The sequence below is a fragment of the Arvicanthis niloticus genome, chromosome 6 (assembly GCF_011762505.2).
Source record: "Arvicanthis niloticus isolate mArvNil1 chromosome 6, mArvNil1.pat.X, whole genome shotgun sequence".
NCBI classification, from domain to species: Eukaryota; Metazoa; Chordata; class Mammalia; order Rodentia; family Muridae; genus Arvicanthis; species Arvicanthis niloticus.
This window is the reverse complement of record NC_047663.1, coordinates 45,283,077-45,309,840: the sequence shown is the minus strand read 5'-3', so window position 1 is coordinate 45,309,840 and position 26,764 is coordinate 45,283,077. Positions and strand designations below refer to the sequence as shown.

The 26,764-nt window shown below is 48.6% G+C and overlaps 1 protein-coding gene across 5 annotated transcripts in view; it reads right to left on the bottom strand.

Annotated features, from left to right (window-relative positions):
* Positions 1-26,764, bottom strand: part of Abr (ABR activator of RhoGEF and GTPase) — a 198,132-nt gene that overhangs the window by 75,520 nt on the left and 95,848 nt on the right. For 4 of the 5 annotated variants that reach the window (XM_034504804.2, XM_076936284.1, XM_034504805.1 and 1 more), the window contains exon 2: positions 15,797-15,981. In XM_034504804.2, the coding sequence (XP_034360695.2) occupies positions 15,797-15,981 (185 nt within the window). Of the gene's footprint in view, positions 1-1,697; positions 2,394-15,796; positions 15,982-26,764 lie in introns of those variants that run through there. The other variant, XM_034504807.2, reaches the window with a different exon arrangement.

Genomic DNA, 26,764 nt, shown 5'->3' with positions numbered 1-26,764 from the left:
GAAGCTCCCAGGCTGATGCTAACTCCAGAAACACCAAAGCAGAGGAGGAGGGAGGGGAGAGAAGCAGAGGGAGAGCTCTATTCTGACCTCATGCGGACCTGAGAGGAAGGATGATTTTAGGCATGCTAAGTGTCCAAGATCCCACTGGCAACCGAGTGCCACTCCCTGAGAACACTTTTAATATGAAACAAGGCCAGGAATCTGATATAGCTTCTGTGTCTCAACAAACTCAGTCATTCCAAAAGTTCTCACGGGTCCCAGCCATACAGCCAGTACCACTCAGTGGTCAGCAGAGTAAGTATGCTGAAGTTAGTTATATACCATGACCCAGAGAAAGGATATGCCCAAGATGCAGCGGGAGTGGTGTTAATACCAGTGCTGGGAGGGCTCCTGAGAGAAGGTTCATCAGGAACCTCATAGATTGGCCATCCCTTGACTGCTAAACTCCCAGTATGCTCCTTGAATTACAAAGAGGCTGGTAGGAAGGCTGGCCACAGCCTAAGTTCAGAGGTGTCTGTGGGCCCAATGAGGGACGTGACTTACTCTGGTGCTCCAAATCAGATTACCGAATAGAGAGGAGGTGCCAGGATCCCATTGCAGCTCCCACCCAAGCCTGCAGTCATCTCTCCACCCCAACCCTGCATATTTGCCACCTACCTAACCTAGGTCTGCAGTCTATTTTTAGTCTCCATTGGCTCTTCTTGAAGCCACATCATGGTGTGGGTGGAGCAGAACTGTGATCATCTTATGGAAAGGGAAGCCTCAGAGAGTCTCAGACACCTAGCCTGGCAAGGCACCGACCACCACACCCTCCAGGGCTCATGTGGTTAGGTAGCCTGGCTTTACAGTGTGCATACTCCTTGCCACAGTCCTCAGAGGCCCTCCCTCCAGGCACAGAAAAGAGAAGCCATGGCTAGAGTAGGTAGCCTTCTTAAAGGTAGGTATAAGCAAGAAAGGTTATCTCTCCACACCAGAGCTGGCATTCCCAACAGCCCATTCCTTCCTAACTTGCCTCTCTGGGAGCTTTGCTTTAAGTCTACAGACCTGGAACAAGTGGGCTACTCCTGCCTATGCCCACCTTGGGAAAAATGCTTACCTACCGGACAGCTGTTTCCACCCCCCTCTCCAGCTGATTCAATTATTTTCCTTCAAGAAAGCCCAAGTGACCTCAAATTCTTGGTCTTCCTAAAGGCTCACTTGCATTAGTCAAGACGCACCAAGTCGCCAGTCTCCTCCTTGGAAAAGAGGTAGCTCCCTTGGCCACACTTCACAAATGCCCTTATCCTCTGGTTGCCATGGAAACAATAAATTACTGGCCACTAGTTTCAAGTCAGCCAGCTCTTCTGGGGGCAATAGGCTCACATCAGTGACAGGCCACCAGGTGACTCATGTCACTGCCAAAAAGATCCCTCAACACAGCTGACTGAGGGGAAAGCCAACAGTCCCTGCCCCTAAGGACAACTGGTGCAGGGCAGGCAGGCACTCCACCTCTCTCCCTCAAGAACAGCTGTTGAGAGAGCAGAGCCCTCAATCCTCTGGCAGGAACGTACCAGCCCATCTCATGCTGAGTTAGGCTCTTCCACTCAGCCATGAGGCTTGTGCACACATCAGCCATTTCTCTAAACACGGCTTCAGCATCAGTCAAGAGCCATCCCTGCCCCCTCCCCACAAGCATCCAGGGCGTGTCACATTCCCACCTTCACGGCCACCAAGAAGGGGGACCCTGAGCCAGGGCTGGTCGGGGTTCCCAGTTCACACTCCTCCAGGAGAAACACATCTTCATCCTCCAGAACCTTGTCCAAAAAGCCTATTGCCTCCTCTTCCTCTTCCATGGCAGCCAGAGCCGCAGAGGGCAAACAGGAAGCAGGGTCCACACAGCGGCGGCAGCAACAGCAGCAGCAGCAGCAGCAGCGGCGGCGGCGGCTGCCGCGCGCCCCAGCAGGGAGGCAGGCAGGGGACAGGCGGGCGGGGAAGAGCGCAGGGCAGGCCTACACCAGCATGCTGGCCTCCGCGGAGTCGGTCCTGGCACCTGGCCACCGGCTCGCGATGAAAGGCTCCATTATGAACCTTTTCCTGCTGCCGCTTTCCAGCCGTCCTGCGCGCCGGGCCCGCCTCCCGAGCGTCCCCACCCTGAGAAAGGGGAAGCGGGGCCTCCGGGCAGCGGCTCGCGGGAAAAACGCCGGGCAGGGGCGGCAGCCAGCGCCCTCCGCGGTCCGTTCCTTCCTCGGCCACTCCGCTCGCCCCAGGCCTGGTGCCAGGCTCGTCCGGGCGTCCCGGTGCTGCGCTGCCGGCACCACAGAGCCCGCCCTTTCTGGACCCGGAGGCCCGATTGCTCCAAATGCACAGGAAACGCACGTCTTGACTTGCGAGGTGGAGCTGCTCGTTCCTTCTGTGGTCACCGGGCGGGCGAGCGGCTGGCGGAGGCTTCTGGAGCGAAGGAGGAGGGAGGGAGGAGGCCGCAGACAGGCCGGGCGGGCGCGGGGGGAGGTCTGCTTCCCAGAGACAAGCTTTATTTACAACTTCTCGCAGGAGCCCTCGGGCAAGGGGGAGCAGGAGAGCGGCTTCCCCGAGAAGCCACCCTTCACTCACTCAGTCCACATCCCCGTGGGATCGTCACAAGATAGAGCCCCCTTCGCACCTCGGCCTCAGGCTCCATCCAGCACCTTTGCGGAGGGGAGGCCCACTGCCGGTGAGAAACCGCAGTTGCCATTGCACCACGGTAGAGTGAACAAGGCTTTGTATTTATACAGGGGAGGACTGGCCTGCCCCATGTCCAGCTGAAGCATAGTGCCAGAACGGTTCCTGAGCATGTGTCACTGGGCACCATGGACCACCCGAGAGCCACATCACGGTCAGGTGCTGCTGGCAATGCTACTTCCTTGGAGTAGCTTCCGCAAAGCCCAAGGAGAGAGAGCCCGCCTACAAGGCCAGTACACACAATCTAGGACAGGTAGTATTATCCACCCTGCCGGCTCCCATTGTGCTTCACTCTCATTCTTTCCTCAAGAGTCTTCCATGTTCCAGAAACTAAATTCATTGCAGAAGATGAGGCTCGCATCCTGGTCCCCTGACCCTGATCCCTAAGTAGACACACTCATACTGCCATGGGGGAGGGGTCTAGGGCCTGCTGCAGGAACTCTTTTACAAGCCAACATTGAAGCCAACTGTGGCATATCTTTAGCACTCATTCAAAGTTCAGGTAAGGCAAGCACAAAAGTTCTAAGTGAGCTGAAGAAACTATCGGGGCTCCAGCTAATTGATGTCTCCCAAAGGAAACACAAGCTCAAGTTTGCAAAAATCTGTATTCTTTATGTTTTTAGTTTTTGTTCTGAGACAGGATCTCTGGATGTAACCACGAAAGACTTGTTTGCTCTTTTTGTCGTTTTTAAATTTATGTTATTGTACATGTATGATTTATGATTATTTTCCCTCTGTGTATCACATGTGTCTCATGCTTGCATCGATCAGAAAACAGCAGATCCCCTGTAACAGTAGTAATGAAGGTGCTAGGAACTAAACCCAGGTTCTCTACAAGAACAAGACGTGCTCTTTGGGGGGGGGGGGGGGGGGATTTGGTTTTTTCTCTGTAACCCTGGCTGTCCTGGAGCTCAGAAATCCTGCTTCTGCCTCTGCAGTGCTGGGATTAAGGTATGCACTGCCACCACCTGGCTGCAGCAAGTGTTCTTAACCCTTAAGCCTAGCTCAAAAACAATTACAGGGAGCTGTTTTTGAGAGAGGGTCTCTCTGTGTGGCCCTAGCTATCCTGGAACCAGCTATGTAAGTCAGGCTGGCCTGGAACTCTGAGATCTGTCTGCCTTTGTCACCATGCCCAAGGGAAAATATGAATGCTTAAATAAAATTTCCCGACTTTAAAATGAAAGCAAGTAATTTACATTTTTAAAAAGCACAACACATTCTGAACCACATCCTTGCTCTGAGCTAGACTTAAGGGTGGCCACACTGCCTTTGCTCAGAGCTAGGCTTAAGGGTGGCCACACTGCCTTTATTCTTGCAACTGGTTGTTAGCTGTGGTTATGTGGGAGGAGTTTCCCCTTAGTGTGTGCCCTGTGCCCCATCTCTTTAGAAGATCTGGCAGCTTGGAATAAAATTCAGCTTCATCTACCAGCCTACCACTTTATCTCTGTAAACTTGTGTAACGGGTACCACAAACCAGGTGGTGCAGTGTCTGCATATGTCCATCAAAACTTCATGTGCTTTTTATGACCAGCTGTCTTAGTTAGGGTTTTACTGCTGTGGACAGATACCACGACCAATGCAAGTCTTATAAAGGACAACATTTAACTGGGGCTGGCTTACAGGTCAGAGGTTCAGTCCATTATCATCAAGGGGGGAGCATGGCAGAGTCTAGGCAGGCATGATTCAGGCAGAGCTGAGAGAGAGTTCTACATCTTCATCTGAAGGCTGCTAGCAGAAAACTGACTTCCAGGCAGCTAGGATGAGGGTCTTAAAGCCCACACCCACAGTGACACACCTACTCCAACAAGGCCACACCTCCTAATAGTGCCATTCCCCAAGCCAAGCGTATACAAACCATCACACCAGACTTTCATACGACATCACATTCACTTGTCAGTGGCAACCATATGGCCACAGGGCTGAGTCAAACTGTTGAGGCCACTGCCAAGGAAAGGCAAACTATCCACACTGGGGACACGCAGTGACGACTCCTCTCTACTCCACTGGGCACCTTAGCTGAGAAGAAGCATGTTGGAGGCCGAGGGGTGGGGGAGACTGAAAGTAATGAGAGTAGTTTCTTACCCTACTCCTTAAACATTTTCTGGGACTCTGAGGTCTGGTGAAGCTATTGCCCTTCTGTCAATAATAGAAAACCTGCCCCCCCACCAGGTGCAGCCTCCATCCTGTCACCAAAAATGAAACAGAAGGAGAGAGGTGCGACGGGCTCTCTAAGGCCTGGTCAAGGATCTGTCCCACTGGGATCCTGCAGATATCTCCAACCCATAATCCACTACTTTTTCTCAGTCCAGTTTTGCTCTGGCAGAGTTATAAATAGCCGAGACACATCTGAAGGCCCTCTCAAGCCTCAAGTCCTCATTTGGTTTGGGTGGGGAAGGCTGCTTCATGGCTTGGGAACAGCCAGGCTTGGCATTCCCTAGGGCACAGTGTGCCAGCTCAGGGCAACGTGCTACAGTTCTTCTGTCTTCTACCCTGCCAGCTCTATGTGCACAGCATGGGGGCCCACATGGGTCAGATGAGCAGGCAGCTGAGGACTGTCACCAAGGGTCTTTCTGTGAACCCCACAGAAGCTGCTCCCCAAACATTCGAGGCATAAACTGCCCCACCCCACTCCAATTGGTTGGAAATTCCAGTGAGTGGACACAGAAGCTCCATCCACTCAGAGGCCCTCAGTCCTCCCTCTGGAGGGGAAGTGACTCACAAATCCCCAGGGTGCTCCCTCCCTTTCCCTCTCAATAGTTCAAGGCGGCCCTGAACCTAGGTTTCCTCCTTACTCTGCCTGCTCAGCCCAGTTCCAGACTTTCCTCTCCAGAGAAACAGCCAACATGGCCACTGTCCTCTGACCTTTTTCAAATCTCTCGGGCAGCTGGGTACACAGTGAGTGGGTTTTGGCTGATCCTTCCTCCTGCCTCACGGCTCAAAGCTCTGTCCCACAGCCCTATGCTCCCAGCCTTCGGGAAACTCATTCCATCTTACTGCTCTGCCAATGGCAACCCACTGCCACCTCTAGGCATGAGACTTGCACAGGCAGCTGGCTCTCCTCACATGGAAGTCAAGAGCAGCAACCATCCTCAGCTCCCCAAATCCAGACCAGTAAGTCCCTCCTCTTCCCCACCCCAGCTTCCCCTTCTGGCCTTTCCACTTCCATCAGTGGGCTGTTATCTTGTGGCTCCTTGTGCCCACGGCCCCCCACATCCCTTTCACTAAATTCTTTGTTTCTTCCATCTTTCTTTTTTCAAACCACAACCCAAGCAGGCCTTGCAATGTCTCACACCTACCCAACACCTTGTCTGTCCGGCTAACGTGCTCAATGGTACATGCATAGTTATACCTTAAGGAGGCCTGGGATGTGTGACCAAACCCCTACCACTGCTGAACTCTCAATCCACTGAGGTGAGGGATGAAGAAAAATAGGATGGAGTAGACAACAGTACTCACGCCAAGGAAAAACTTCACTGGGGAGTGTCTGCTGATAAAGTCAGTAAGAGGGTGAGAGGGTAGAGACAGAGAATGCCATGCATGAGTAGGGAGTTAATGACGCAGGCTCTGAGATATGACTCGTGGGCTTCTGAGCAGCACCTGGAAACAGGGAGGGCTTTCCAGGCAAAGGGAGGAATGTCCAAAACAAAGGTTTTTCTTTTTCTTTTTCTTTTTTTTTTTTTGTGGTGGTGCTGAAGCTGGAATCCAGGGCCTTGCATAAGCTATGTTACATCCCAGCCCTAAAGATGGTTTCTTAAGAAGGCTCAGGAAGCAGTAAAGAGACAGAAGACAAAAGCAGCAGGAGACAAGTATGCAGAGGGCAGCCGGGACAGGAGCACGAAGGACAAGAACCATGAACTTCCTATAGCTGATCACAATTTCTCACACCTACTAGGTCCACATCTCAAAGCCTATTGTAGCCTATTGTGAGCTATCACACACACACACACACACACACACACACACACACACGCACGTGAACATAGAGGGGGTGTGGCCTTTCCTTATGCTTACATCTCCATACACACACACACACACACACACACACACAAGCACACGCACATAGAGGGGGTGTGGCCTTTTCTTATACTTACATCTCCATACATACACACACACACACAAGCACGTGAACACAGAGGGGGTGTGGCCTTTCCTTTTACTTACATCTCCATCCTCTCACTCTCTTACCAACTCAATCAACAAGCACTTATCACTTGCCTGCTGTACGTCAGGCATTGTGCTCATACTCAAAATGTAGTCACAAACAGGGGACACTGCCCTTTGTGGAGCTGATGGTCTCAGGAACAGAATGACCACATGACTGACTCACAAGGCTGTGCCAAAGGAAAGGCAGGACTGGGGAGGGGCACATTTTAGAATTATGTTGTTGAGGTATAACTCCAGAAAGGGTAACTTGGAAACAGCTTTGTGATTTTTAAATGTCCACACCCTCTGACTCAGCAATTCCACCCTAGGGAATTGTCTAAAAAGGCACATAGAGAAGGGCACAGAGATGTATAAACTGTTCACTGACGTGAGAAAGCAGCACAGGCTGCTACGAGTTCAAACACCTGACAGTGAACTGGAATCGGTGGTACACTAGATTCCAATGGTGGGATGGTACACCAAAAATTCTAGCAGTCACGCAGAGGCAGGAAGATTTTGAGTCCCAGGCCTGCTCGAGTTCTACAGTAGTTAGTCTAACACACACACTAAAACGACACAAAAAAGTGTCTGAATTAGCATTGGAGTTGTAATTCAGTGGCAGAGTATTTAGCCAGCATGTGCAAGGTCTGGGTTCAATCATAGCACTGCCTCCCTCCTTACCAAAAAAGCGCTGAGAGAGAGAAGCTGGTTAAAAGAATTCTGATATACATGGAATGAATACTACACAGCCACAAAAGGAATACAGTAGATCTTAATTCTAGCTATGCAAGGTATCTCTCATTCTTTACCAGGTAAAATAACAATCTAACCAATAGTATGGAATTGTTTTAATACATAGTCTTCATATGGAAAAAACAGAGAGAAATAAACCCTCAGTAGTTTTCTGTAGGAAGCAAGCTTTCATGATCTAGATGATGTATTTCTGATGAGTGAGAATTTTGAATATGTAATCAGAGAAAATAAAGCTATAAAAAGAAGCGTGGAGGCTGGGGTGTAGCCCAGTCATAGACTGAGTGCTTAGCATTCTCAAGGCTGTTTAACCATTCCCCCCCCACCCCCCGTGCTATGGCGGGAATTTACAGTGAAGCTGGGAGGGCACAAGCAGGTGCATCTGATGTAACAAATGAGAGGTCACAGGAGGCTCCCTGGAGGATGTGACATTAAAATTCAGCCATAGCTGAGCATGGCGATACATACTTGAAACTCTAGCACTTGGCTAAGTCAAGAGGGTTACATGTTCAAAACCAAACTGGGCTACATAGGGAAAGTCTGTCTCAAAATGCCCAGGGTTGGGGACAAGGCTCAGCAGCAGAATACAGCCTCATAAGTAAGTCCTTACCTTCAAGCACCGAAAACAGTGAAGTAAAATAAAAATGAATGGGTTAGCCATACTGCTGGAGATGGGAGACAGGCAGGGAAATCATATGGAGTTAATATTCCAGATGGAGATCAGTGGGGAAACTTCAGGGGCTGGCAAAGAATTCAGTGATGGAGTCGGGCAGAGTGGGAGCCTTTGGGTTTCACCATTATAGCCAAAGGTTAGGTGTGGAAGGATTTCAGGGAAGTCAGATGACCACTCCTGGGTGTATCCCTCATCTGGTATCACATCACTCATTTTAAAACACTGCTCAATCTGTGCTCAACAGCAAGCCACTAAGTCAGACAAACAGGGACAGCTGGCCCACTGGCTTCTCACTGGTGACTCAAACCAACACACCGGTGACAGTAACTCCTAAAAGGGCTAGGTACATTCTTGCTTCCAGACCTCTGACAGACGCAGTTTCCTTAGCCTGAAGATGCCCATCCAGCTCTCCTGGCAGAAGCTTGAGTGCCAGCACCAGGCTCTGGGAAGCATGGCTGGCCCTGGAGTGGGGTCAAGGCAGTGGGGTCACAGGAGCCACAGAGAGAACTGGACTCTCTCCTCATGAACTCCGTGTCCCCATCTGCCTTCTCTTTCCATAGTGGCAAGCATCACTCAAAAGATCGCATAAGTCTGGTATCCTGGCTCATGCCTGTCAAGTACTAGGGAGACAGAGACAAGAGAAGTGCTATGGGTTCAAGGCTAGCCTGGGCTACAGAGTGATACTGTTTCAAACAATTTAAAACAAAACTTGGACAGAACTCAATAGCATAAAGCTTTTGGGTATAAGATAACACTGTTTATATGGTAAAAAACAAACTAACAAAATCGGGGGCAGGAAAGATGTTTCAATGGTTAAGAGCGCTGCTTACTGCTCTTCGAGAGGACCTAGGTTCAGTTCCCAGCACTTTCATGGTGGCACACAACTGTTTGTAACCCCAGTTCCAGGGGACTCAACATTCTTTTGGCCTTCATGGGCTCCTGCACACATGCAGTGTACATACATTTATGAAAGTATGTACATACGTTGGCATGCGCATGTGCACACACACACACACACAGAGAGAAAGGGGTGGAGGGTGGAGTGAGAGAATTCTCCATTGGACTCTGGATTTGAATTCTAGTTTTGCCTCTTAAAGCTCTGTAACACTGGGCAAAGCATTTAAATGTGCCTTGGTTTCCTCATCCATAAAATGGGAATAGCCTTGTTGTGCAAATAGGAACTAGTACTGTGCCATCTCTAGGGCTACTGGAACGTCTGGCAAACACAGGGCAGCACCCGAACTGAGCTGAGACTTAGTAAACACCAGTTCTTCTCACCTTCTTCCCTTGGCAGATGTTGTGTGAGGAGGCACACTGGTGGGGGGTGGTCCACCAGAGACTCATCTCCAACCTAATAACCCAGCCACACCAAACCACTCTGTTTCTCAAGCCTCTAGGGACTTTCCCACACCAAGTTATATAATCCCCTTACTTCTACCTCCTCCATGACCCCTTCTCTAAGATCTCACTTGAGGTCACATGACTTCCTTTTGGGGCTATTGTACATTTCTTAAAGATGTTGGATGGATGGCCTTCATGGGGGAATCTGGGGCTTGGGGTATGGCCTGGTGACAGAGTACCGGCTTAGCATATCCACAGCCCTGGGTCTCCCGAGAGTCAGGTAAAAGGGGGGCTCAGGTTAAGAGAATGGTTCCTAAGGAACTCAGCCAATGAAGTGGCATCCCTAGTGCAAATGGCAACCCAAAAGAAATGACCAAGGAAGAAATCTCTTCTCTGCCTCAGTCATCAGCCTCTACTGGGATCCTTCCAAGGACAGGAAGCTCATTACCTGTCCAAATGCTAGACAGCTCTTTCTTACCCTCCCCCACCCCATCCCCACTGCCCAGACAGGGTCTTACTAGGAACCTAGACCAGCCTGGAACTGGAAACTCCACTACCTCAACTTCCTATATGCTAAGATTTCAGGCACACATTGCCATGACTGGCCTGCTGGACAGTTAGTAGCTGAACTCAAATCTTAGCTCACAGTAATTACTCTCTTCCTGTTACCCACCACACTGGCACATGCCTCTTACTGGGCAGGCAAATAAGAGTATCCTCTCTGGGAAAGGAAGAGAAGCTGCTCTGGCCTAGCTAGCACCTACCAGTGGAGAAACTCAGTAACAACAGACAATGATGTAGTGTTAAGATCCTGCTGGTTCTTTGGGACCCTTCTGGGCCCCTGGGCGAAAGCAGAGAGGCAGAGCCTCTGACCCTAGTAGCTCACCTCTGTCATCCACGAGGACATTTTTTTTTTTTTAGAGACACTATTTTCCTATTTAGTTTAGTTTAGTTCCAGGCTACCCTAGAACTCACTATGAATCCAAGCTGGCCTCAAACTCAAATATCCTCCTGCTTCAGCTTCCTCAGGGCCGATACAGAAATGGGCTACCACACCCAGCTTGAGGATACACTTGGTGGCTGTCACCACACTTGCTTCATGCTGGAATCACTCTTTTTACCAGATACCTCTTTTCTTCCTCCCTACCTCCTTCCAAATTTCAGAATATCTAGGGCTGAGACCTCTTCTGGTTGGGCCCACCCTCCTACCCACAGGGCCCTGGGCAACTGTTAATTAGCATACCTTTATTGAATAAATATGACTTTGGGAGTAGCCTTACTTGCAGGTAAGATACACATTTATGAACTGTGCTGCCAGCAGGCCAGTAGGAGAAGAGAGGTCAGAGATGGTGTGAGAACCATAGGGTGGCCAGGCCACTCAGATGCAGTCCACTGGGGAAGACACCAAGGAAGCTATTATGGGGTGTGAAAGGGGGGGCATGGCCTGGAGAAGATAAGGAGCGCCCACTAGTAAGTGGCCAGTGGCACACTAAGTTGCTTTATCTTCTTCCTTCCCAACCTGGCAAGGCCGGAAGCTCCCGAAGCCCTTGTTTCTTCATGTATGTAACAGCTCCACCGGCAGCTGGAAGCGGTGGGCCAACACCATGCACAGGAGGAGACAGTTACTGTCCTCACTGCAGCGGAGACAGAAAACCCAGCAGGGGGAAACAGAAGCAAGGGTGCTGAGCCCCCACTAGGGCACCCAGGTTTTTCCACACAGCCCCAATCAACACCCCAGCTTGAGAGGGCAGGGACAACAGATAGTGGCTCTGCCCAGCTTAGTCCCTGACTCTCCACTCTACAACTACACAATTCAATCCCAAATACCAACCAGGATCTCAGAGGTGACTGACTGACTGGGAGCTTACCACGGGAGCTGTGGATGTACAAAGGGGTGGCCAAGAATGGTGTTCCTTATCTAGAAGGACAGATGCAAGTCCCAAGAACTGTATCTCACCCCCCACTACTGGGGAGGGGGGTCAGCTGGGCTATCAGATCTTTATCCGGGAGGGTGTCTGAGAGGGTGGCAGCGCCACTTATGTAAAAGCTTCACAAGACCTGAAAAGGAGCCTTGGTCCCACTGGATGCAACAGTCTCTGGTGAATTATGTCAACTCCCTGAGTTTCAGTTCCCCCAACTATAAAATGAAAGCAGGGCACATATCTTGCAAAGACATCATGGACTTTAAATGAAGCAACCGATGTGAGAGGCTCAGCCTTGGGCTTCCAGTGGCTGATGGGAGGGAGAAATTGAAAAGAAGACAGTGGTAATGATGGCTACTTCCCGCCTCCATTTTCACCTCCGGATCCTCATGCCAGCTGGTCTGCACCCATACGAACCTTACAAATTACATGGCATTCCGGCCTGAATAACATCTCATGGCAGACTTCTGATAGTTTGTGTCAGGTCACACGGGGGAGGGGATTCTCGGGATCTTCCATTTACCAATTAGTAAATTAATTCAGAGAGGGTGATATCCTTGGATGATTCACATTCAAAGCAGAAGACAGACAAAATCCAGATCTTTTCTCTGTCTTGGGGTCCCTTTGACTACATCAGCCAGAGAGGAGACAGGAACTGTGATCTATAGCAGTGAGGTTTTCTGTTCAGACTGTGGTTCTGGGACAGGAAGTTGTAGCTGAATGGGAGTGTCCTCACCTTCTTTCCCAAGGGAAACTACACACTTCCAGTTGAGTTCAGCCACTAGCAATGGGTGACCCTGGCCCTGTGCCAGGGCACCCGCCTCAGCCTATGCTTGGGAAAGACCTGCAAAGCAGGGTTTGTGGTTCACCTGTTACCTCTGGGGCACAAGCCAAGATGAAAAGTATCATAGCACAGTCTTGGCTGAGGCTTCTACACTTGGGAGGACAGATCCAGAATGGAGGTGAGCTGCAAACAGATCCATTTCCCAGGATGTATTTACCAGATTTGAGTCTTTGCAATGTTCCCGGTCCCAGCCCATGACAGCCATCTTGTGGGGATTGTTTTGAGACAGGTGCTTACTATGTAGCCCAGTCTGGCCTAGAATCCACAACTCTCCTGCCTTTGCCTTCTGAGTGCTGGGACTGGATGTATTCAATGCTATAAGGCTCCCTGTGAGCAATCCCTGGCCATTCCTCACAGCCTCCCTTCAGAGGAGCTGGAGCCATTCAGACCTGAAGAAATGGTGCTCCACTGTATTTATGACTTTCCAAAGCTTATGTTATTTCCGGTTTCTAGGCCACTAACACAAGACACTGATAGTTCATCCTATGTGCCAACCTGACTAAGCCATGTGGTGTCTACATATTATCCTGGGTGTCTGTGAGATGGTTCTCAATGAGATTCACATCTGAATCTACAGACTGAGCAAAGCAGATGCCCTCCCTAAGGTGAGCTGGCTTTGCCTCATCCAGTCTATTGAAGATATGAAACCAAAAAGGCTAAGAAAGAGGAGCTCTTGCCAGCCAGGAATTGTGGTGCATGTGTGACTCATCACCAGGAGGCCCAGGCAGAAGGATCATGAGTGTCAGGCAGCCAGGACAATAAAGTAAAGTTCAAGAGAATCCTGTCTTAAACAAAGACAGAGGGGTTCCACCTGCATGCCTGCTAGTGCTGGGACACTAGTCTTTTCGAGACTTTGGACTCTGAAACACTAGGTGTTCTTGAGCTGAATTACATCTAGAATCTTTGACCTTTGACTTACCTGATTCTCACGCCTCTGGACTTGGACTAGGGACTACACGTTGGCTCTCCACTCAATGCCCCTGTTCAGTGTCCTATAGCCAGAAAGCAGAGTTTTGCACACACACCATTTGCTTTATGTTTTTCTAACACATAAACCAAATTCTGACCTCCTTCCTAGGTACAACTTGGCTGCATGTTTGGGTGTGGAAAGTTTAGCTGCCAGGCTGAGCCAAAAGTTAGATATCTGAATATCTAGAACAATTGTCTGATTTGGTCCAAATATCCCCTCTGTTCCCAAGTTCCTAACAGGAAGCCTGGCAGAGGAAAAGACTGCCTAGCCAAATGAGCACAGCCAAGTAGCAGGCACAAACACACACACACACATACAAGCCATATATATACACAGCCACAGACAGACAGACGGACACACACACACACCCCCCAAGCCATATATACACAGCCACAGACAGACAGACAGATGGACAGACAGGGACACACACACACACACACACACACACACACACACACACCCCTACCTCTTTTATAAAAACAAAACCAGATCATGATAAGAACTGGGAAAGAGGGTTTGCACAATCCAGGCACCCTATTGCAAATAGCAATACTTGTAGCGTCCACTAGGTGGGGCCAGTAACCCAACAGAAGGAGCAGAAAGGCAGCTAGCTCCAGGAAGGCAGAGATTATAGCTTGGGAAGGCAGCTGGGGCAGGCAGCATCCTGCAGCTAGAATTGCCTCAGCCATTCCCAATTGGCATGAATAATCCCTCTATCTATCAATAGTGTGAAAATCGGTACTGAGAGCCCTAAGTACTTCAGTTGACAGTTTTCTGTAAATATTTAACATTTCAAAATCTTCCATTCAAGTTATTCTGTTCTGACCATCAAGAACAATGGGAAAAAGTAAAGCTGTTACCCAAAGCTGAGAGCCTCAGGCAGAGATATAGCCCTGCAATACATAGAACACAGACAGGACTTTTCACCAGGAAATCCAAATATCTATGAATAAATACTCCTGCAAGGTAGTTGTGAGGAAGAAGGGGAAGGGAGACAAGCGGTAGAGACAAAAGAGGAGATTGCATAGACCAGGCCCTGCATGGAGATTCAATGTGTATCATCCTGTGCTTGCTTACAAAGGGGTATAGGTAATTGCTTAGGAGAGATCTGATCCCCACCTACAACCAGAAGGCAATGATGGAGAACCAGAGTTCTCTCTTCCTTTTTGTTCCTGGTTGGCCTGAGTCCAGGTCCCAAAACAACCGCTCCTCCATTGATTCAAACACCCTGCTTCTACATGGCCAAAATGGCTGTCTCCAATTCACCACTCCTCCTCAGGGCAACAGCATCCAAGAATGCTGGCTGTGGGGGAGCCTGAAGCTGGCCAACACCTACATCCATCCCCTCCATCTCCTACCTGCCCCCCACCATCCCTTCTCAAACTTGCACCACCTGGCAGCGCTGAGCTCTGCCTAGGCCTTTGTTGCCGTGGCAACAATGTGGCTTCCCCCAAGTGGGATGCTGGTTGCCAAGGCCCTTGTTGCCAAAGGCTATAACAGCCACCCCAGTGTGTGAAGAGGGGGTGAGAGCCTGCAGAGGGTGGGAAAGAGCAGGGGTTCTTCCAAATGGTAGAGTCCAGGCAGCCTCCAGGTGGGTGGGGGGTATTAGGCCCTAGAGAAGCAGGATGCATTGCATAGCATCTCTGATGCTCCCCCAGGGACTTCAGAGAGAGGAAAGGGAACCCCACAAAACACACCTAGACCAACTGGACAAAAAGGACCTGTGAAACTGAGTTCCCCCCACCAACACAAATGGCTATCATTTTCCTCCCAACTCCAGAAAAGACCCCCAAGGAATCACTGCGTGGCTTGCTCATGTATTTCAGATGCGTACACTCATGAGCTGGGCCAGAGCTGATCTCTGTCACTAGGAACAGCACTAATTATAACTACTACCGTCCTCCACACACTCCTATCTCCCTGCCCTATCAAAGCCTAGTTAATATTTCTCACAAAAGGCTTCTGAGAGGACAGCTCCTACCTCTCCTGGTAGCAGAAAAGTTAGGCACCCAGGCTTACCCCTTTCGTGTGGAACAGGAGGCCCTCATCCTGGGGAACATTACAGAAACATAATGTTTTATCCCACAGGGAGCTTGAGACCAGTACTGGTTTTGTGGGGGCACTTGTCCCACAGGCCATATGTATCTAGCCAGGTACAGATAGAAAAAGCCTGGTCCTTCCAGAGACCCCTCCCCATCCTATGAGAGATTGAGGTGATTGAAAGGGAGAGAGCACATCCAGGAAGCAGAGGAACAAACAGCTGGCAGAGCAGGGAGCAGATGAGGGGCAGCAGAGCGCTGCAGGTAGTGAACCAGGAGCTAGAAGAACAGGCGTCAGAAGTCCAGATCCACCCTCCCCCAGACTCACTGCCAACACTGTCCTAGGCAGGCCCTGGCCCACTTCTTGCACTTGTCGTGTAATCTCCCCTCCCCAGAAGAGAAAATAGGAGTACCTACCCCAGGTGCCAACCCCTCAGGTGGGGTGGGTGAGATGCTGTCCCCACCACCCTGGCTGCGGGTGCTGAGCTGGGGCGACATGGTAGGTGACTCGTCGATGTACGGCATGGTCTCCGAGCCCTCGGGGGGCCCCTTCTGCTCCTCATGCCCCTCTGCGTCGTAGTCCTCCGCACCGTAGCTGAAGTCTGAGACAAGGAACAAGAAAGGCCACTGAGAGTCTTCCACCAGGGCTGCCAGGGACTGGTAGCGCAGTGGGCGCCGGCGGCGGCCCCCGGCTGCCATGGCCCCTGCTGCACCATGCACCCTGGGCCAGGGCAGGGGCTGTACAGCCAGGCCTGGGGAGGGGGGTGGGAGCTCCAGCAGGCACAGGCTCTGCTGAGTCCGTCAGAGGCTGCTGGGAGTCGGGGAGGAGCGGTTCTGCTGTCTCCACCCGCCTAATAGCATGTCAGCTGCGTATGTGGAGCTGTGTTTCCTTCGCCTCCTGCCTAATTCCACGTCTAAAAATTAACAGTGGGAGCGGGAGGCAGGACGATTCCAACTCTTCTCTCTGAGTCACCATTTTGCTTTTTATAGGGAATAAGGAGGTGGGGGCGGGCCAAGCGATGTCACTTCCTCGGTCCCTCCTCCTTGGGTACCATTGTACACTGAGCTCAATCCGTGGGGGGTGAACAGGGCAGGTTTGGGGGTAGGGAGGGCCCAGAAAGTGGGCCCTAGGAGGCCGTCAGTCCTCTGAATGCAGCCCTGCATGCAGGACAGAGCCCAAGGCAGGCAGGCGTGGGAGAGAGGGTTGTGCCCAGGCCTGGCAGGGACTTGGTGAGCAGCAGGCTCCTCAAAAGCCAGCATTTATGTCTATAATTCCAACACAGCTTCCTTCAGAGCAGGCAGGAGGGAAGGTGACAGGAAGTAAAGCTGTATTAACCCCTCAGTGTTCCTAGCACCACACAAGGGCCAGCACCCACACAAACACCCTCCTGGGGGCATTAGGGTAGGCCACCATGGAACAGGGTGGTACCTCTAGGCTTTGCCAAGAGTTATAGAACAGTCTCACTAAGACCCAGGCATTATTCTTAGTCAGCGACTGGACGGAGAGCTGGGTGTTGCTATTTCCAACATTCTAGCCCGCTATCAGGATGTCTCAGAGTTCAGGTTGCTGCAAGCAAGGTAGAAGAAGGTCTCCTCTGTCTTGAACCCTAGCTCAGGGAGCGAGTCATCGGTGAGGAGAGGTCAGGGGTACAGCCTCTGAAAGACCAGAAGGAGCTGGTACCATGTCTTACAGAGGAATGCCAAGAATGAACCTTGAAACCATGGGTGGCAGTCAGTGTCCTGATGTACACAGGACTTGCTGAAAACAGCAATTTGTCATATGGTTCCTAGTTTTTGGGATTGTGGCCAGTTTGTCAGAGGAGCCTGGCTGAATCTGTCCCATTATCTGCTCAGACATCACTTCCTCCAGGATGCTCCCTGGGAACCCAGTTTATAGTACCCACAGCACATGGCCTCCCTGATGTATAGCAGGCTCTTGGAAAGCTGAAGTGGCAGGCTGAGTAAGTGGAGGGATGCACTCTCCACCTCAGGCCTGAGGTCTACACCAGGCAGGCCCCAGTGAGTCAAGCTCTCTGTGGAGGCCCTGGCTCCTCCTTCTCTGTCACAACACACCGACCCACAGGCAGCCAGAAGCTGAGAATGGTGTCACCAGGTCACTGGGGCGCCAGGCCATGGCTACACTCAGTCCAATCTGGCTGTTGGCAGTTGATAAGCTTCCCCTGGGCTCTCTGCACCTGCTTCTGCTGACTTCCTCTTCCAGGGCTCTGCCGATGTCCATTAAGCTGACTGGGGACACAGGCTGTATTTCCTCAGGAAAGGCATATACATGAAGATCCACAGACCTCTTTTCTCTTCCAGGGGTTCTGGGTCTCCCTGGTCATACTGAAGCTAAGGGGGTAGGGTAATGAATTATGGTGGAACTTGGCTTAGCCATCAGCTAGACTGGCCTGTATCATGCATTACAGAAATGAATGTGTTACCCAAAGGCATGCTTCACAGAAAGACCAAAGGGAAGATGACCTGGCTCGCCTCTAGTGCAATTCCTTGCATCTCCCATAGGAAAGGAAGGTCTCTGCCAGCCTTTCCCCCAGCATGCACTCCTGCTCCATCTAAGCACCTCTCCAAGGTTGTTCTCACAGAAGAGGACGCTGCGCCTCAGACATCTGCCTGAGACCGTGGTCTGTCTAAGTCTTCAAGGACTGTCCTGTCCTTTCTGAATCTCACGCCAAAGAAATCCTAGCACCCTGCCTTTGGCTCTCCTCATGGGACATGTTAGCCAATGAGGGGACACAAGGAACAAACATGAGGACTGGCACAGCGTCCTCTGCAAGTATTTCTAGGTAGTTCCTTTCTTGTTACTCACTTTCATAAAATCCTGGGAGTCTAGAACAGTTCTATTAGGAAAAGAGATACAGAAAAAGAAGGAGAAAGCAACCCTCTAGGAAAGGTTGAAAAGGAATCCCACTGGGCACAGACAGGCTTTGGTCCACGAAGGCCTCAAGTGAGAACACTAAGTGGATGTGGCCTGGCCACAAAAGGAAGTGAGACAATGAAGTTGCTAACAGCCAGCTCCACTCCCCCTCTTGGTAGCAGAAACCCCACTGTATTTGCAGTGGCACTATGCTCAGTGGCTAGTAAGGAAACTACATTTCTTAGTAGTGTGTGATTAAGTCCTTACTAATGAGCAAGTGGAATAGCTGAGTATAGTGCCCTGGACCTACAATCCCAGCACATGGGAGGCCAGGGCAGGAGGATCATTACAAGTTAAAGGCCAGCCTGGAGAGCATAGTCCGTCTCGAGGTGGGAGTGGTAGGTGGACATGTATGGAGACTTTGAAGGCAGTTGCTAAAAGTACAGTCTTTCTTCCCCACGTTGCTTTTGGTCATGGAGGCTGGAGAGATGGCTCAGTTGGTAAAGTGCCTTCTACACAAGCATAAAGACATAAGTCCAGATTTCTATCACTCATGTAAAATGCCGGAGACGGTGGCACATACCTGTGATGCCATTGCTGGTAAGTAGGGAGTGCATGGAGACAGGAGGATCCCTGAAGCTCATTGAGCTCACTGGTTGGTAAATCTAACCAAACTGAGGAGTTTCAGGTTCAGTGAAATACTGTCTTAGAAAATTAAAAGTGAAGCTGGAGAGATGGAAAAAGAATTTTTACTGCTCTTCCAGAGGACTCAAATTCAATTCCCAATACCTGTGTCCGGTAGCTCACAACCAACTCTAGGGGATTGGATGCTCTTTTCCGGCATATATATGTATATATGTATACGTATACATATATATACACACATATATATATATACACATACACACATATATATATATGCACACAGATGTGTGCATGCACACACAAAAATTTTAGAACTTGAAAGGTGGAGAGTGACAAACAAAAGCATTTGACCTGGACTTCTGGCTGCCACACACGTGCATGTATGCACGTGTATATGCACACGCACTCACACACACAAACTAACAAGCATACAACAGGCCACACATATATTATTTAATAATAATAGGGGGCTAGAGAAATGGCTCAGAGGCTTACAGTATTGGCTGCTCTTCTAGAGGTCCTGAGTTCAATTCCAGCAACCATATGACATGGTGGCTCACAACCATCTGTCATGGAATCTGATGTCCTCTTTTGGTGTGTGTGAAGATAGATCATTCATATACATATAAATAAATAAATAATTAAAAACTTATCAATAGTAACAAACAAGAAGTACATCACCCCTGCATTCACCATTCTTCCTTTTGTTGGCTGGAGCTGCGGCAGCCATGCTAAACCATGAGACGTCTCTGAAGACAGAGGGCTGAACAGAATAGCAGGAGTTCAAGTCACTGATAGAGTAGCAGGATAATGGAGCCTCCTTTCTGACCCTGGAATGATTTACCCTCAGACTTCTTTTATAAAAGAGAAGGAGCAAGGAGGGGCTGGGACCAGAGACATCCGTGCTATCTGAACCACTACCAGCCAGACTCTTTTTTGTCTCCTTGGTGAAATCTTTCACTACCCATCTCTTTAAAACTGCTGTTCTTAAAACAGATTGCCACCAGACAACAATAAGGAACTGTACAACTGATTCTTGAAGACATTACCCTAAGTGAAAGAAGTTAGATGTGAGTGCAGGGCCTGAATGCTTCTGCTTGTAGAACGTTCTAGAACAGACAACACTGATTCATGTTTGGAAATACTGTCACAACACTGGTGGCCTCAGAGAATGGGATGTGGACAGGAGGTGATAGCAGTGGGCACAAGAGAACTTCCCAGGCCAATGGAATCATTCCTTATCCTAGCAGAGATCTGAAATACACAACATAGTCACCAGAATTTACCAAACCCTAGTACAGTTAAGCTTTATGCAGTTCACCAACTACTGAACGCCTCTTAATGATATGCCAGCCTGAAGGGGAATCATCTGCAATTCTGAAATACATAAAATATAAGCAGGAATGGGATGGGGGGTTGGACAGATGTGGAAAGGAGCAGCCGTGGGAAACTGGTAATTACAGAGTCTAGCTAACAGTAAATGGGCTGTTCAGTGTGCAATACTCTCAAATTTTCTTCATGTCTGATATTTCTCATAATAGAATGATAGGGGTGGGGACAGTGTTGTCTGGGATTTTCTTGCTTCCTTCCTTCCTTCCTTCCTTCCTTCCTTTACTTAGGCACTCCACAGAGTGGTCTGGGCAGCATATCTGTCTCTGATTATTTCCTGGACACACACATCTTCCAACCCCCAATTCTGACCTGTGGTTATATCAGATGACAGAAGACTTCCAAGTCTCTCCAGACTCCTCCTTCCCACTCTTAATGTAAGTCTTCTCAAATACCCACCTCGACAATTTTCTCCCCCAGAGCAGCCGAGCTACAACCCAATTATGCCTTGCCTCTGTTTAAGACTCCATACTTCCCCACAAACAATGGTACCAATGGTACAACCAGCCTAATGTATCAGCTGAAGAATTTCTGTAGTCCAAATCTACCTCCACTTTATGGTTGTCTCTTTCTGCCCTACAGTGTCAGATCATCTCCAGGCTCCTTCAGTTGTCTGAACAGATAGCCAAAGCATCTAATCCTAAACCCTGGTACCTGTAAATATGACCTTATTTGGATAAAAAAAAAGATACTTGAAGACACCATCAAGTTGAGGATCTCAAAAGAAAATCATCTTGGATGAAACCATAGGTGGTGAATCCCTTGAAGTTTAGGAACCAAAGGAAAGATATAGGGAAGGCCCTGTGAATGTGAGCAGCCAGCACTGAGAGAAGCAAACAAGAATTTGACTCCTGAAGTCTTGAAGGAAGCGCTTCCCAACATGAAGGCCTATAATTTCAAGAGTGAGATAACTTAGTGGCTTTAAGCCACCAACTTTTGTGATAATGTATATGGCAAGGAAGCCCCCTCCCCACACCACTGCATCTGTTGATCTGATGCCTAAAACCCTCTCTTCAGCCTTTGTCCATCAGTGAGACCCTCTTTAGCTCTCAAAGCCAGCTAGCTCTCCTATGTATGCCTCACATGGTACCCGGATAAAGCACTTTTATAAGCTGGTGAGAAAAAGATAATTATGTCATATTCTAATGAGCATGGGGAAGAAGAAGAAAACTTAAAATAGAACAGCAAATGGCCAGAGATACTCTTTTTAAAGGTTAACCTCACTACAATCAAAGAAAATGCAAACTACTTTTCCTTTCCCCTTGGTATAATTTTCCTATCAAATTAACAAGAACATAAAAATAATGGTAGGCTTCTTGTCTAGGATGCGTGAGACCCTGAGGGTGAAGGCCAGCACCACAAAATGATAGTACTAATTAATAAGCCCAAAGCTGTAAAGGAACATTCTCAGAGCTCCTGGAAGGTGTATTTAACTAACACAACTTTGCTCAGTTTATCTGGTAAATGGTAAAAGAAATGTTAGTAGTCAACACAGCTTGAACCCAGCATAATTCAAAACTGTGCCCTAAGATAATAATATGCAATTGGTTATAAATACTCATGGAAATATGCTTGCATAGGGCTAGAGAGATGGATCAATGGTTAAGAGTGCTGACTGTTCTTCCAGAGGGCCTGGGTTTGATTCCCAGAAACCACATGGTGGATCACAATCATTTCAGTTCCAAGGATCAGACACCTTCTGGCTTCCGCAGGCACCAGACATGCAGACAAAACATCCATACAACAGACATGCAGACAAACATCCATACAAGACCAAGTGTAGTGACACACGCCTTCAATCTCAGCATTCAGGAGATAGAGGCAGGTGGATCTCTGTGAGTTCTAGGCTAGCCTGGTCTACATAGTGAATTCTAGAACAGCCAGAGCAAATAGGGAGACCCTGTCTGAAAAAAACAAAAACAACATAAACAAAAAACCCAAAACCAACCAAAAAACACACCCACACAAACAAAGTTTAAAAATGTTTAAAATAGACTTTCAAGGCTATTTATGGTTGCAAAAACATATTTAAAACAATCTGAATGATTAGGCATTGAGAACCGGATGAGTAAATTATGATATATCTTCAAGACAGACCAATATGCAATCACCTAGCGTTATGTGGGCGACATACGCCATCATATAAGTGAAAGAGGATATTAGCAACAGTAGCATAGTAGTATATCTGAAAAAAAAAAAAACCCAGAAGTTCTGGACACACGCAGAAGCTGGGGAGACCACACGGAACATGATTACAGAAACTGGATGTGATGGCGCTCATCTATGACACTTGCACTTGGAAGCCTGGGGCAGGAGAATTCTGAGTTCAAGGTCAGCCTGGGCTACACAGTAAAACCCTGTTACCCCCGCCCCCCAAGGACAAATCAAAAGCAAACTAAAAGAAAACACATTACTGAGCATTCATAGTTTGGAAATCTGAGAGGAATGAATTGTGGTGACCTACTCCCCAGACAGTAGCAGCCTTGCTTGTTTTCTGTCTAGTGTTATCTCTCTTCCCTGCTTGCATCAGCTTGGTTTTATAAGAAGCAGAAATGGACCTTGTCCTCAGAAAGACATCTACATTCCCTGCCTCTCTTGTAAGAAGTGTCTGCTAAATGCCATTCTGACCAGTGAGATTCTGAAAGGCCTGTGGCTTGATTTGATTTCTTGCCTTGAACTTGGCTGTGATGACAGGAGCTACAACAGCCATTCTGCTGCTGTGAGGAAAAAGTGAAAGGCGAGCAAAGATATCTGTGTGAGCCTCGAGCTACGGAACCAACTGAAATCAGCGTGCCTTGTATCCTGCAAGGTAGGAAATAAAAGCCCTAGCAGATCAGGTTTCTGTCATGTGTAACGCACACATTTCTAAGTGATATCCTTACATCCCAGTAAAGGAAGACAGTCTAGCATGCAATAAAAATGGTGAAGCAAAGAGGGGTGAGGGGACCAAACATTCCAGGGACTATCACTTTCTAAGAGCAAGGTATGGAGAAAACAGACTCTATCCATTGTCTTTCAGTTTTCAGCCTCTTTGTGCCTAAGCACCAGGTAGCCACTTCTGAGCAGATAATTGAGTGGACGGTGGACAGAGAGAGCAAGCTCCAGGCCTGCAAGGACTCAACTGGATGATATGCGTGAAGCACTCACCACATAGTAAGCACCCAATAAATCTTAGCTGCTATTGTTGATATTATTAATTAACTCTTGAACGATGTGTGGGTGCTTGCCAGGTGGGTGGAGGCCGGGAGCATAGTTCTAGGCAAGGAGGAGGCTTGGCAATGGCACAAGTATGAAACAGGCCTATAAATAGCCACCATGGCTGGAACACTGAGTGAGCAAGGAGGTGAGGGGAACTGCACGACAGAAGGGGGCACAGCCTAGATCCTGAGTCAAACTGGAGGTTGGTCAGGACTTGGAGCTCTGCTGAGTCAGCCTGCTAGCCCAGAGACCCCAGCCACGGTGTCATATAACACAGCTACCTCTCGGCAATTCCTCCTGACATACGCTCCTGGGTGTTATACACAGGCATAATCCTGTGTCACCCAGAGAAGATATCACCCATGAATATGGGGTACCATACTCTCAGCCTGTGATGAAGCCAGTATACTGAGAGCAGCCAGATGACCGGCCCTCAAACACAAATTCAAGCAATAAAGAGAACTGGCTGGCAAGAGGAAAGTTCAAGCCAACATGGCTCACTCGCCCTCATTCCTACTACCACCAGTGCCCAAATGGCAGGAAACCATTTACAAGATTTACCATTTACAAGATTGTGTTTACAATCTTGTCTTGAAGCTGGCCTGACCCAGAGACCAACAGCTATGGCTAGACAGACACAAGGAGGGCCCCAAACTCCAAGCAGATGCTGATAAAAGGGATGGGGTCCTCTCTTCCTCTTCTGCAGATTTTAAAAAACCTACAGGTACAAGATATAATTCTAGGTAGTAGAGTGGTCCTGACATCCCAGCATGGGTGACATCAAGGCTAACTGTAAGTTATTTTTTACCTAGGAACCAATGGGGCATGGTGGGGGCAGGGAAGAAGCACAGAGGAAAGCACGGGCCTAACCATCAATCCGACAAAAGCAACATCAAGTCTTCAGAGAGCTGTCCTGCTGGCCCCAGGAGCTCCTGTGACCAACACTTATGCACTGTGGCTCGCAACTGTGCCACACTTTGCACTGTGGCTCACAACTGTGCCACACTGGGTGCACTATTTCATTTCATCCACAAGGTTCATCTTACAGATCTTATGTAGAACAAAAGCAGCCAGATATGAAAGCACACAGCATAGACTCGGTCACACACAGTTTAAGAACAAGTGAAACCCAGGGCTGGAAACAGGCAGTGTGCCGACTGGGGCAGGCATGAGCAAACTTCCATGGGTTATGGGAACGTCCCCTATCTTGATCCACTTATATAAAGAGACACGTGGAAATGTTCACTCAGTTGGATACCCAAGGTTGGTACACTTTAAAAAGTGTGGGTTTGGGGCTGGAGAGATGGCTCAGCACTGACTACACTTCCAGAGGTCCTGAGTTCAATTCCCAGCAACCACATGATAGCTCAAAACCATCTGTAATAGGATCTGATGCCTTCTTCTGGTGTGTCTGAAGACAGCTACTACAGTGCACTCATATACATAAAATAAATAAATAAATCTTAAAAAAAAAAAGAAAGTGTGGGGTTTTTTTTTTGTTTGTTTGCATAGCTGGCTTGATTTTTAAAGACACGGTCTTGCTGTAGGTTTCAGGCTAACTTTAACTTATTCTGTAGCTCAGGCTGGCTCTGAACTCATAGTGATCCTCCTGCCTCATCTCCTGAGTACTAGGGTTATAGATGTACACCACCATACCTGATACATAAAAGGTTTTAAGAAGAGCTGGGCAATGTGACATGCAATCTATAATGTCAGCATGCGGAAGACAGAGGATTACTGAGAGTTCAAGGCCTGCTTGGGTTACACAAGACATGTCTCAAAAACGGGAAAAAGTTATGGCTGGGTTGTGGTGGCACACACCTTTAATCCCAGCTCTGGGGAGGCAAAGGCCGGAAGATCTCTTTAAGTTGAAGGCCAGCCTGGTCTACAGAGTGAGCTCCAGGACAGCTAGGACTACTATATAGAGAAACCCTATCTTGAAAAACCAAAATAATAATAATAATAATAATAATAATAATAGTTATATATTAATTATATGTAGTTATATAGTATATAACATATATAAATATATAATTATATATAATATATAAAATATGTGACTCTATATAAATATAATTAAATGATATATTGTATATAAATATGTAATATTTATATAATACAGTAATAATAATTATTAGTATTAAGGAAAAAAGTTTTAGGAACTTAAGAATTACATAAATTGTACCATTTGCTTTTACAATTGAGACAATAATGGCACAGGGAGTTTAAGGTTGTCCAAGGTCTAGGCAGAAAGCCAGATTGAACATGGGAATTTAATGCCAGGACCAATGGTGTTCCACCATGTGAGTTGGACATACAATGACACACAAAAAAATCGTGCAGAAGACTGCTCCAGGATGCCCAAGAATACAAGAAACAACCTGTATTGAGAAGGAACAGCAGAAGAGGGCCCCCTGCTGAGCGGCTATCAGCACTGGTAAGTGGACTGACCTAGAGCTGCTGTGCTCCAGAGGGATCAGGCTGTGGAGAGACCAGCGCATTGTACCCTACAGTCAATTCCAGTCAGTAACAGGAACCACTAAAGCCAAAAGAGCAAAGTGGCTTGAGGAACAGTAAGCCAGTCAGGTCAGAGGGGCCATTCTGGAGTGCAGCACAGTCCTCCTGTGGGTGCCGAGGGCGGTGCCAGTTAACGAGGGAACAACAGAGTGGATGTGGAAGGTTTTATGCAAAGTGTAGTCAGGAAGGGGATCCTCTGGCTTGGATGACTGAAGGTACCACAGACAGAAGCAGGGACAGGTTCCTAGGTACAGGCCCTGGGTTCAGGTGTAGCAGGTGTGGGCGAGAGCAAGCAAGGTCCTATCCATAGAGCTCCAAATTATTCTAGAGATGCAGAGCCAGCTCCTGGATCACAAAACCAATGAGAAGATGCCCAGCTGCTGTTCCATACATACCATGAGAGCCAGATCATACACTTTGGAATGACAGTAGCAGGATGGTACATCACACATGGACCTGACATAAGACAGAATCCTAGTCTCCTATTGCATTACATAGAACAGCTGAAACAGCTAGGCTGTGTGTCAGACACTGAGATGGAAACTAGGCTGAAACTACAATGTTCCATGGCCCGGTCAGTCTTCACCTCTGACCCATGCTCTGGGGAGGAACAAAAAGCCCAAGAAGAAACAGGCACCAACTCTCACCTACCATCTAGAGGACTGTGCTTTGGATCAAAGCACAGTCGAAGCTCACCCTAACTCGTGGTAGCACTCAGGGTGGTGAACAGTGCTCCTTCCATCTGGCTTCCAGGAGTTGTTCTA